At 38.1% G+C, this 12,061-nt stretch overlaps 1 protein-coding gene and 1 long non-coding RNA gene across 3 annotated transcripts; one reads left to right on the forward strand and one right to left on the reverse strand.

Annotated features, from left to right (window-relative positions):
* Positions 1-1,181: 1,181 nt before the first annotated feature.
* On the reverse strand, positions 1,182-2,657 carry LOC106951806 (uncharacterized). 2 transcript variants are annotated; one of them, XR_001425871.1, is made up of 2 exons: positions 2,574-2,657; positions 1,182-1,690 (listed from the first exon to the last, which is right to left on the reverse strand). It is a non-coding gene; the product is annotated as an uncharacterized LOC106951806 (long non-coding RNA). The 2 variants fall into 2 exon arrangements; XR_001425872.1 differs by lacking the exon at positions 2,574-2,657 and adding an exon at positions 2,382-2,481.
* opn3 (opsin 3) lies at positions 2,406-12,055 on the forward strand. The gene is made up of 4 exons (XM_015039513.1): positions 2,406-2,844; positions 5,736-6,055; positions 10,048-10,299; positions 11,419-12,055. Exons 1-4 carry the CDS (start codon positions 2,532-2,534, stop codon positions 11,701-11,703), a joined length of 1,170 nt encoding a protein of 389 aa, XP_014894999.1. The 5' UTR covers positions 2,406-2,531; the 3' UTR covers positions 11,704-12,055.
* The last annotated feature ends 6 nt before the right edge of the window (positions 12,056-12,061 follow it).

Raw genomic sequence — 12,061 nt, forward strand, 5'->3', positions numbered from 1 at the left:
GTGTGTGTGTGTGTGTGTGTGCGTGTGTGTGTGTGTGTGTGTGTGTGTGTGTGTGTGTGTGTGAGGAAGATTTGCTATTTCTAACCAACCTGTAGGCACAGAGAAATGGGGTCACACACCAACACTGTGACATGTTTCCCTCTGAACAACATCAGGTGACGGAGGAATGTGGAAATGTCAGAAAATCAGACCAGTTGTCAGCACATCTGGAATATCAGACAATTTAATATTTCAGCAAAATCAGATGATCTCAGAGGCATTCTTCTTTGAAAAATTCAAGATGGCTGCCATGGTCAAGGAAAATGTTTTCTTGCACTAAAATAATATTTATTGTTGTTCACTTTAACACATCCTGAATGTCACCATTAGTAGTAAGTATTTTACAGGTAATTACTTTTTGTATAAAATCTTACATAACTGGATTCATAAAAATCATATTTACTGATAATTATTTGGCTTTCAAGATGGCCGCCATACATGTCATGAAAAATAGATTTTTGCACTTAAGTAGATAAACATGTTTGGAGTCAAATCATAGTCTACATATGGGATCAAAAGTTCATACAAGTCATAAAAATAGGAAACATTTTATTGGTTTCAAAGGCTCAAGTTGGGCGTCCATTTTGAAATTCAAGTGACTAATGGGAAGATGACAAACTTGAGGGGTGAGAATACATATTTTTATGCTTGTATCCATACTTTAAATATTTTTTCAGTAAAGCAACAGTGTTATCACAGAGACAAAGTTTCAGGAGCCTCTTCCAGCTCTGAGTCCTCCATTACTCCTCCATAAGTTAATTACGGTAATTAAACTCCACGGCTAAACTCTTCCATGTACAGAGAAGAAGCTCCAGGGAGAAGATGAGCATTAAAAACAGACACATTGCACCTGGACTGGATGTAAAACACAAGTCCAAACATCTGTGAAATGCTCTTGATGTTAATGAATTGACTTTTAATTGGATCTGAAGTGTCCCAGACGGTCCTGCAGTTAAAGTGGTACATGTAATTAAACACTTAAAGCCCATTATGTGGGCTGTAATTACGTCTTTAATGGGAACAAAAGCAGAAAATGGAGCTACGGCCTGGAGAATGAAGACGCTCCAGCTGTTATCAGTTTCACGTCAGAAACGGAAGATGACCGACACTGCCAGATTTTAAAGTAAAAATAAAAGATACTGAGGTGTAAACAGCATTTTATGCTAACTAATAAAATACATCAAGATTCATGAAAGTGACACAACCAGTTAAATCTTGTCCACTGATTTGATTTGTTTGTTTTCAAATCAAATCAAATCAGAAATACATTGTTCATTAAAAAGCTGTGGATTGTGATGGATCTCTCGTAGCAGTCAGTCTTGCAACGACTCTGAAGACGCCTCTGACTGAAGACTGTTACTCTACGACAGTCGCATGACTGTCCTGACATGCCAACAGCTCCATTTCCAGGCAGGAGAGGAAACATCTCCCAGCAACATGTCCTGAATGACACCGTCATCAAACAATGCTAATCCACCTCATTTGCTTTTGCTGCTCCTTCCTTGGTCACTTCCTGGTCCAGTGGTTAGAAAGACGAGCGGAGAAACGGATTCTGGGACATGATTCCTGCCCGTCATGATTCACGCTCCTCTGGGATTTTGGGTTTGTAGTTCAGGAAATATTTGAGTTGTTGACATTCTAGTCAGCTGCCCTGTTGTTTAAAAACAAACAAAAAAACCCGATAAGTTGTTGCTGTGGTTACGCATCCTAGTTTGCAAACTAAATATTGTGCATGTAAACTAAAAATTTAGTATGAAAGCTAAATATTTAGCTAGTTAGGAAACCAGAAAGCTAAATATATAGTTTCCTAACTAGATGTTTAGCTTCCTAACTAAATATGTAATTTGAAAACTAAATATTTAGCCTTCAAATTAATAATTAGTTAAGAAGTAACTAAGAAATATTAAATATTAAGTCACCAAACTAAATATTTTAAGAACTAAATATTAATTTGGTAGCTAAATATTTACTTTGCAAACTAAATATTAATATTTTTAACTAAAGATTTGTTTGAAAGCTAAATATTTAGTTTGTAAGCTAGCAAAATATTTAACTTCCTAACTAAATATTTGATGTGGAAGCTGAATATTTAGTTTGCAAACTACTAATTAAATATTTAATTTGAAAACTAAATACTTAGTTTGTGAATTAAACATTTATGAATAACATGACTTTGAAAATGAACATCCACATTTTTACATGTGCATCTCCATCTTTGCAGGAAGATCTGAAACATTTAAGCCAAATCTGAAACACCTTTCTGACGTCACACAGCATGGGGGTCAAACTCTGCGCTTTAATTTGAAAGGTATCGCGGAAAGGAAACACCTTGCCTTGCCCACCTTGACTTCGTCACATTGACCCAGTTTCATCCAAAAGCGCTCGCGCTGCTTGCTGGTTTGAATGAGCGGCGCGCGCGGCTCCTCGAGCGCACCTTGCCACTCGCCTCTTGTGCGCCTCACTATGCTGGAAACCAAGTTTGCGTCCCCGCGATGAATCCGGCCAACGAAACCGAGGGAAGCGCTGACAGATACCTGTTCGCGGATGGAACCTACAAACTTCTGGCGGTCGCCATCGGAACCATCGGAGTGTTCGGGTTCTGCAACAACGTGGCGGTGATTTTACTCTACTGCAGGTTCAAGAGGCTCCGCACGCCCACCAATCTGCTGCTGGTCAACATAAGTTTGAGTGATTTTCTGGTGTCGGTCGTCGGGATAAACTTCACGTTTGCGTCGTGCGTCAAAGGCAGGTGGATCTGGAGCCAGGCGACATGCGTCTGGGACGGATTCAGCAACAGCCTGTTCGGTGAGAAAACACATCCGATCCATGAGAAAATGTTTTCTTTAAAAGCGCTTATTATTATTATTATTATTATTATTGATCAAGTAATGTCATTAAAACACAGTTTATATGAATAAAATTAAAACCTTACAATATGGCAGCATTGACAAGATATTGATTATACTCCTAATCAGTAGACGGATACTTTATTTCAGAGTCAAAGATTACTCACATCCAAACCATCCAAAATAGTACATGCATAATATATAAAGTTTAATTGACTAAAATGTATTACAAGACAATGTTTATCGTCTTATTTACAAAAGAATTTGATTATTTCTTTATTATATAAAAAGGTTTGTAAAGCTTTTTTTTATTAAAACAGAGCTACATTTTTATTATTACTATATGATCACTGCATCATGCAGATTTTCATTGAATTGTTAGTGTTTTTAATGCATTTCTAATAGTGTACGAAAGAGGCTGAAGATGCTTTTTTAATTAAAATTGAGCATTGCATCATGTTAGTTGTAACAAAAATGAGTTGAATTATTTGTTCATTTGAATTAATGTCTAATACTGTATAAAAAGGTTTAGAAACACTTGGAAAGCTGATCTAAATGTTTTACTTTTTGCCTCTTATTTGGAAAGCTGCATGTTTTTGAACTGTAGAGGTCACTGCATCGTGCAGATCTAATATTTACTGTCTTAATAAAAATGAATTGAATTGTTTATTTATACTTTATAACGTATAATAATGTATAAAAGGCTCAATAAAAGACCTTGAAAGCTTATTTGGTTAAAACTGAGCATCCAGGAACCTGAATGTGTTGCCTTATCAGGAAAAGCTGCTGGTTTTTGTACTATAAGGGTCATCGCATCGTGCAGATGCGTCTCCTGACATCTTGTTGGGATGACACACATTCCCACTCATTTCCATAAGCAGAGCTGTATTTAATAATGAAGTGTGAACAGGCACTTTTTGGCTCCCGCCACCGTTCGACCCACAGCCCCAGAGGAGGGCTGAGTGATAATGAGCTCATTAGAAAAACCCTTACAGCCTTTTTTTTTGTTTTTTGTTGCTTTTTCATCGTTGGAGTGCTGGACAGTTGCCCTCCACTCCTGTCATCCTGCCGTCCTTTAGCTGACATTGCATTGTGAGCCTGCAGGATGTGAGGAACACGTCTGCCTGCCTCTGTCAGCGCGCAGTACTGCAGCAACGCCTTTGGTTTTTGTTGTTTTTATCTTTCATGTTTGCATTTCAAACATGTCACAGGAGACGTTGCAGATCAAAAAGATGGAAAGTGGATGCGATTCTCGTACTGTACATCTTATTTCACCAGCAGGATGTGGCAATCTGCTCTGGCCTACATTCACAGAATGAAGCAAACCTGGAAGATAATGAAAGTTTAAGCTAAATTAATGAGTGTTCACTCATAAATTAGATGAAAATGATCTTTTCTTAACGTCTTACGATCCAAGGTCACACAGATTAAAGAGCTGCAAGAAAAGATGAGGTAATGATGGTTCATCTTAAAAAAACTACATGTTTATAAAAGCTCTGATTTCTTTATGTTTTTCTGAATTCCTTGTTTTGTAATCTAGATTTTATTCTTGACTAAAGGGTGTCGAATGATGTTTTTATTTTAAAAAATGGAAGTTATATACTTTACAGTAGGACTGAAGTGATTAATCGATTAGTGAAATAATCATCAATGATGGTCAGAATGTATCACTCTGATGGGTTTCATTTGTTAAGTGTTTTGGGATTCAGTAGACTTTTTACTAAAGCTGAGCTATTTTACTTAAAAAGCAGACAGATTTTAAAAAATCCAAGAGTTTTTCAGTCAGTTTTGAAACACTAACGTAGATAAACGACTGTTTACAAGATGAAAATCTACTTTCAATTAGGACTGAAACAATTAATCGTGACTAGTCCCGACTAGTCACGATTAATCATTCCATAATCATCAATTAGTTGAGAATTATGTCAAAACTGTACAAAAAATGTACAAATTTTTCATTTAAGATTAAGTTTTAGCTTCATCTGGTTCATTTTCTGTTAAAAAAAATCACCTTTTGCTACCCAGTTATTAATAGTTTCAGCCAAAGTATAAATCAAAAGATTAGCTCTGCACTCTATTGATGCTGAATTAAGCAGAAAAGGCTGAACTTACCACATTCTAGAAGCATTGATCAAGCGTTTACTAAAGCAATGTTGTTGTATTTTAGACAATGAAATGTTTATTTTCTTATTTAAAAAGGATTTTTCATTTGCATCTTTCTAATATTCTCTGTAAAAAAGGCTGAAATGCAAAATCTTCAGAATTTTCCGATTCTTTTATCCGATTAATTGTCAGTATATACGATTAATCAATTACTGAAATAATCGTTAGTTGCAGCGATGTTTTAAAGTTGCCCCACGGCTTTCAGATGTGCTTCTTTTAAAAGTTGGAACGATCTGATGACAATAAAAGCTGCTGCACTGACAGAAACAAGCTCTCCACTGTTACTCTCTGCTACGCTTCAGCTAGCTTAGCCTGTGAAATTTGACTTTGATATTTAACACCTTCTGTCTCTTTAAAACGGCGCCTTCTGTAAGTAATTACAACATGGCTCCTCTATTAACCCTTTAACAACGTTTTTTATCAGAGTTTTTTGAGAAGTAGCTCCTATTATGAGCTCAGCAGATGCACAGTTCTACCAGGTGTTTGCTAATTGCTGCTGGCTAGTCTGAAGGAGCTGAGTGGGGAAGTTGCAGAAGCTCGTTAGCTCAAAATCATGAACGCTCTTAAAGGGCCGGCAGCTGTGCCAGATTGTGTTGTTAAAACCAGATTTGGCCCCCGAACCTCAAGTTTGATGACGACTGTGATGAAGGCAAAGAGACGCTGAGTCGCCGCTCTCTCTCCTCCCAGGCATCGTCTCCATCATGACTCTGGCGGCTCTGGCGTATGAGCGCTACATCCGGGTGGTGCACGCCCAGGTGGTGGACTTCCCCTGGGCGTGGCGGGCCATCGCCCACATCTGGCTGTACTCGCTGGCCTGGACCGGGGCGCCTCTGCTGGGCTGGAACCGCTACACGCTAGAGATCCACCAGCTGGGCTGCTCCCTGGACTGGGCATCCAAAGACCCAAACGACGCCTCCTTCATCCTCTTCTTCCTCTTCGCGTGTTTCTTCGTGCCCGTTGGCATCATGGTCTACTGCTATGGCAACATCCTCTACACAGTGAGAATGGTAAGGCTGCGGATGTATGTTTTTGTTGTTTTACAAAAACCTTTTGCTCTGCTGGAATAAATTCTTCCTGCAGGTGACATTTCAACCATATTAAATTCATCATTTTGAAATGGCAGATCCACCGTTGGCTCTCTAAAGCTGACATTTCAAAGCTTTTCTGCTCTAATCCCAACAAATTGACAATAAAGTCTGGCTCCTCAATATTTTCTAGCACTTAAACCACACAAAAAAATAAAAAGCCTAAAGACAGCAAGCTAACTCACAATTCTGAGTAGCAAAGACCGTTAAATACCTGAAATATTTACATCCCGACTCATTTGATCACTTTAATTAATATAGAAACGGAAATTTTCCAAAAATTCAATCTTCAAAAACCAAAATGTTTGATTAATTGATAAAGTTAATCATCACCCACTGCCAGTTTAAACGTTGTGATAAGGACTTCATCATCATAGCAACACTGGATGCAGTGTTGCATTAAAGCAGGTTTCATTCTGCCACTGTAACAATGTTATCTGATAATAATGCACCGAGTTGGCAGAGCAGACAGCAGGAGAGATCCGAACTGAAATGGTCATTAAGCTCACAGCGAGCAGAAGCAGAAAGAAAAGAATCCCAAACATCCAAACGGCAGGTGTGACGCTTTAAAATAAAACATGAGGGAAATAATGATGAACAGTTGCAGAACAGCAGGAAGGAGCAAGAATGAAGCTTTGACCAAAGTAGTTACATGCAAAGAAAATGAACATATAAAATAAACTCATCATTCATCTTTATATAAGTACACTCATATAGCAAAGTCTGCTCTTTCAAAACCAAACAAGAACTACTAAAAGCAGGGAGAAAATTTACCTTGGTAATAAAGACCCTTCTTTAAAAATAACTTTTTATTATGTAACCTGTGAGAAACATGAAGAACTGAAGTTATAGACTGATAAACATTAACCATGTTGTTGCGCTTTCCATGCTTGTTTTAATCCAAAATAATCCAAGAAAGCTTTGAAATTATTGCAAACATTATTTGACAGAATCTCTGTTTAGCATAGAGTAATTCAGATGTGGTCTGAACAGTCTAAATATGTACGTTTTTATGTATAAATGTGGTTCAAACTACTTTAAAAAATATTGAAACAGTTATTTAATTAATCACTGCAATAATTTATCACAATGTTTCCACTGGGCACACCACAGGGAGGCGCCGGTTATCCAAAATTCACATATTTTTTTACGTTTTTGTACTTCCATTTGGGTCTCAACTGATTCTAAAAACAAAGCAAGCACTTAAAAAATACCCGTGTTTGGAAAATTAGCCGTTTCAAAATCCTCCAGATTGCCAAGTCACAAATCAACAGGCACTGCACTGTTACCTAGCAACCCCGGCAGAGTTCCATCTGTTACCTAGAGACCCAAATGGAACTCCAGCATGTTTGGTCAGCTGGTTTTACCTCTGTTTACTTTGTACAATGGCAGCTGGAAAAAGACAAGTGTTTTGTTATTGACTTAAAATCCAGAAACCACCTGCTGCATTCTTGTTGGTTGTACAGGAGGCTCCACTTCTGATTTTCAAAGATGTACGGTTGTACAGCTTCGTATCTGTTTGCAGCCGTTTTCAGGTGCGAGTGTAAATGTTGAGTTGGGGGCTCGAGGCTGGCAGCAACTTACTAGGATTTAAAGTGACAAGAGACCCTAAAACGACTCATTCTGACAAAAATCTCAGTATCTAGGAATGATTCTGTGGAAAAAATATGTTTTGTTTAGGCCATTGAATTATCCTAACTTGTTCAAGGAAGCGTAATAGATCCCACTTAAAATAAGCAACAGAAAAATCGGATTGGGTTGATATTTTCTGCCTCTTGCTGCCCTTCATGTCGTGCCGCCCAGGGCAGAGAGCCATTTCACCCAAAGACAAAATATACTCATCACAAGACATTTCACTTCCAGGTCAGTTCGACTCACACGTAAAGATAAAAAACATAAATAGCAAACCTTTAGTGCTCATAAGCTGTGGTCAGTTTTTAGACTCCTGAAGCACAAATACCACTTCGCATCACTTCCTATCGCCCTGATTTGTTTAACGACTTTAAATGTCACGTCTTCTAGGTCAGCTCCTCTCATTGTTTGCGCTCGGATAGCATTTCCACTTCGTTGTGTTCATTTCATCACTTCTCCCACAGTGAGCTCAGATTGAAAACGTTACCTGATATACCCTCAGGTTAAGATGTTCCTTTGAAAACATGGACTCAATTATGGATTTTTTTATGCTGACTCTTGTGGAGATTTCTTTCATTACATTAAATCTGCATGTAAAAAAAAAAGAAGACCAGGCTTAATTCAGTTCAAGTGACCCACATGTCTTTGTGAATCACAGTTTCCTCCCTTAAATATTCACCATCTTGCGGGAGGTGTGAGCAGCTCCCTCCTCTGAGACCCCCGAACTCGAGCTGCAGAAAATTCCCAGAACGGCGCCGAAGCCTGAGAGGAGACTCATCGCACTTCACGGCGATCCGGGAAAATCTTCAAAGGAAAAAAAAAAAAAAACACTCTGAACGCTGCAGAGATTTCACTCCAGAGCAGCTGGCCTGCTTTTCCAGACACAGAAAAACCCATCAGGCGTCTGAAGACCTGGAGAGCAGCAGATCGCCAACATGGAAATGGAGAAAAAATAAATAGATGCTATGAATTAAACCACTAAAAACGGTTATTAAATTATTACAGAAGCTCATTTTTTAATTCAAATTAAAATTCAAAGCAAAATTAAACGTTGTGACTCATATCAATTGAAAATTCTTCAAAGATCTCCTGTAGCAGTCTGTACTGCAGTAAATTTGAAGAACCCTCTGTCTGTTTTTCTAAGACAGTCTCTTTAATGTACCTGTTGCAATAAATAAATAATAAATAGTCTCAGAAGTTATTGGAATAAAGAATAATATTGGTTTTAAACCATTTTCAAGTAATATGATGGTCTTGGGATTCTGGTGGTGGCAGAATCATGATGTGGAGGACAAGGAAACTGGTCCTAGTTGATGCAAGGATGGAAGGAAACACATTGGAGGCTAAACCTTCCACCAGGACTGAGGTACAAACGACACAAGCAGATGTTAGAAAAGCCAAGATGTTCAAAAGTTCAAAACTTTGGCCAAAACTGTTGACTCAAAAGAAAGAAAAAAAAAGTAGCCTGATATTTATTCCAGGTCTAATACAAGTACATTTTCCCTAAGAACTCAGACATTTTCTGATTAATATCAGAGATGTTCTAGAATAGCATTTGAATTTTAGAAATGTTTAAGTTTCTTTTAGAAAGTTTAATTAATGCCAAAACTTCAAAATGTTTTTACTTGTATCTTTTGACCACTGGAGCTCAGAAAAGTAATTTTTCTAGAAAATTTCTGAGATTACTGAGAATTTTTTTACTACTTCTTTAATTTTGCATGTTTGCTGAATAAAAGAAATATCTAGTTTTCAGTTTATTTTGGGTTTGACTGAATAAATTTATTCTCAGTAATTAGAACGGGATTTGGGTCACTTTCTCTCCAAACATTTGCTGTATTTATCCAAGTTTAAAAAGGAATAAAAGCTGATTTGGTTGCAGCAAAGTTGGCTTTTCAAAGTCTCTGGATAAATTCAGTTGTAACTTTTGTTAAAGTTTTAACAAAAACAAATACTTTATGTTGTACTTTACATTTTTTTGTGTAAGAAAATTATGTTAACATTTTTTTTAATCGTGATTGCAAGTTAAAAGTCTACATCTACAGGCCAAATTTGTATCACTTTTGAATTATAGTTGGGAGCCGCACAAAATTAGTCTAAGGGGCCACAAATGGCCCCTGGACCACACTTTGGACATCCCTGATCGATGTGATGATTTCCATTGTCAGTCTGCAAACAAAAATAAATTAGATTTCCAAACTGGAATTGAATTCAACACCTCATAATTCAGATTTGCCGCTGAAGATATTAAAGTCTTAATTTTCTGTTTCTTTTCATTTCTGCAGCTGCGTTCACTGCAAGACCTGCAGACGGTCCAGATTATAAAGATCCTGCGCTACGAGAAGAAGGTGGCGGCCATGTTCCTACTGATGATTTCCTGTTTCCTGGTGTGCTGGACGCCGTACGCCGTGGTTTCCATGATGGAGGCGTTCGGCAGGAAGGCCATGGTCTCTCCCACCGTGGCCATCATCCCGTCCTTCTTCGCCAAGTCCAGCACGGCGTACAACCCCGTCATCTACGTGTTCATGAGTAGAAAGGTTTGTAGGCGGTCTTTCTCAAACCGCTGGCGGTCCGCGGGCGCCCCCTAGTGGTCCGCAAGGTACTGCACGTAACCACCGTTTATGTCCTGTGACGTCAGCTCAAAGTGCGACGCATACAGCTAGCTACAGCTAGCTTGAAATAATGATGGATAAATGGCTTACAACTGGGTCACTCAAAAGAAAAACTGAAGATATCGATGGAAAGAAAACAGCTGGATTATTTATTATGTGATCAGAGGAAAATGTGTTGTTCAAGAACGATTCGATTCTTTTGAACGGCTCTATGCCGAGAACTGTAGGACTCAAGTTTCAGTTAATGAGAACTGTTCTTTGTCTTTGTTTGCTTATAAAGCTCTGTCACACGTCAAGAACTATTGTCATTTTTAACTAATTAAAAATTATTAAATTAACTTAGTTAAATACAATAGATACATATAACATAAAAACTGGTGAATGATGTTATATTTAAAAAGAGGATTTTACCATGCTAAGTTATGTCTTATTTTAAGTGTACTAAGATATTTACACAAGAAACTGGATGGGAAAATAATGCAAGTTCGTTTTCTGAAATATAAACGTTGTTAAATATCGATGGCTAAACAAGTGAGAACTGGCGTCATCAGAGTTGAGTAGTAAGTAGTTACATTTTAGGAGTCCTTTTACTACGCTGTACTTTTTACTTTTACTTCAGTCATTTTATTATGAAGCATTACTAATCTAATTGGAGTAAAATTTCTGGATTTTCTACCCACTGCAGTTTTTTGTTAAAGTTTCATAATGTTTTTATTGGAAGAAACTGATTTGGGAAGATTCTTTTGTTACTTGTAAGAATTATTGTCATTTTGGTCCTTAAAATATTAAAATTTCCACTTAACTTTATATTTTAGTCGTCTGATGATGCAATTTTTAAATATGAAGTGATTGATAATTTGATGGGTCACTCGGTACGAGTAGACTTTCTACCAAATACTCAAATACTTTTTTACCCCTACTTGAGGAATTTCTTGCTACTTTTTACTTTTACTTGAGTAAAAATATGTTGAAGTATTGCTACTCTTACTTGAGTGTAATTTTTGGCTCTGATCATTGTCATCATATGTTTTCCTCTTCCTGCAGTTCCGGCGTTACTTCCTGCAGCTGCTCTGCTCCCGGCTCTTCCATAAGATCTCCTGGCTGCAGCAGAACCTCAAAGAGCGGCAGCTGACGCCCGCAGAGCGCCCCATCCGTCCCATCGTCGTCTCCAGCGCCTGCGACTCCAGGGACCGGCCCAAGAAGAGGGTCACCTTCAACTCCTCCTCCATCGTCTTCATCATCACCAGCGACAATTTCCAGCAATTTGACGTCACCTCCAAGGCCAGAGATTCCTCGCAGGTGAACGTCATCCAAGTGAGGCCGCTGTGACCTTTGACCTCTTGGTAATGCCTTATGACCAAACATGCAGTTCCACGCCAAGCTAATCCCGCCTGACCTCCTCGGCTGTTTCTGTGTCTGAACGCAGCCCCAGACTTTTTACAACTGACTGTAAATACCCAACAGGAGGCAACATCCTCATTAGACATCAGCTGTGGTGATATTAGGTAATTGCATAGTTGATTAACTAGTTTTATGTCATGCAGTGTGTGGGAGAGTAGCTGCATTTCTGTTACAAATCAGCTCAAAACTTTGTCAACATTCTACACTAATGCCGGAAAAACACAATTTTGCAATTGTGATGTTTAAGTTAAATGAGAAACGGGATTAAAATCACAGCTGAATAAGT

Source organism: Poecilia latipinna, unplaced genomic scaffold (genome assembly GCF_001443285.1).
Source record: "Poecilia latipinna isolate Pla-1442-1.1 unplaced genomic scaffold, P_latipinna-1.0 Scaffold474, whole genome shotgun sequence".
Classification (NCBI taxonomy): Eukaryota; Metazoa; Chordata; class Actinopteri; order Cyprinodontiformes; family Poeciliidae; genus Poecilia; species Poecilia latipinna.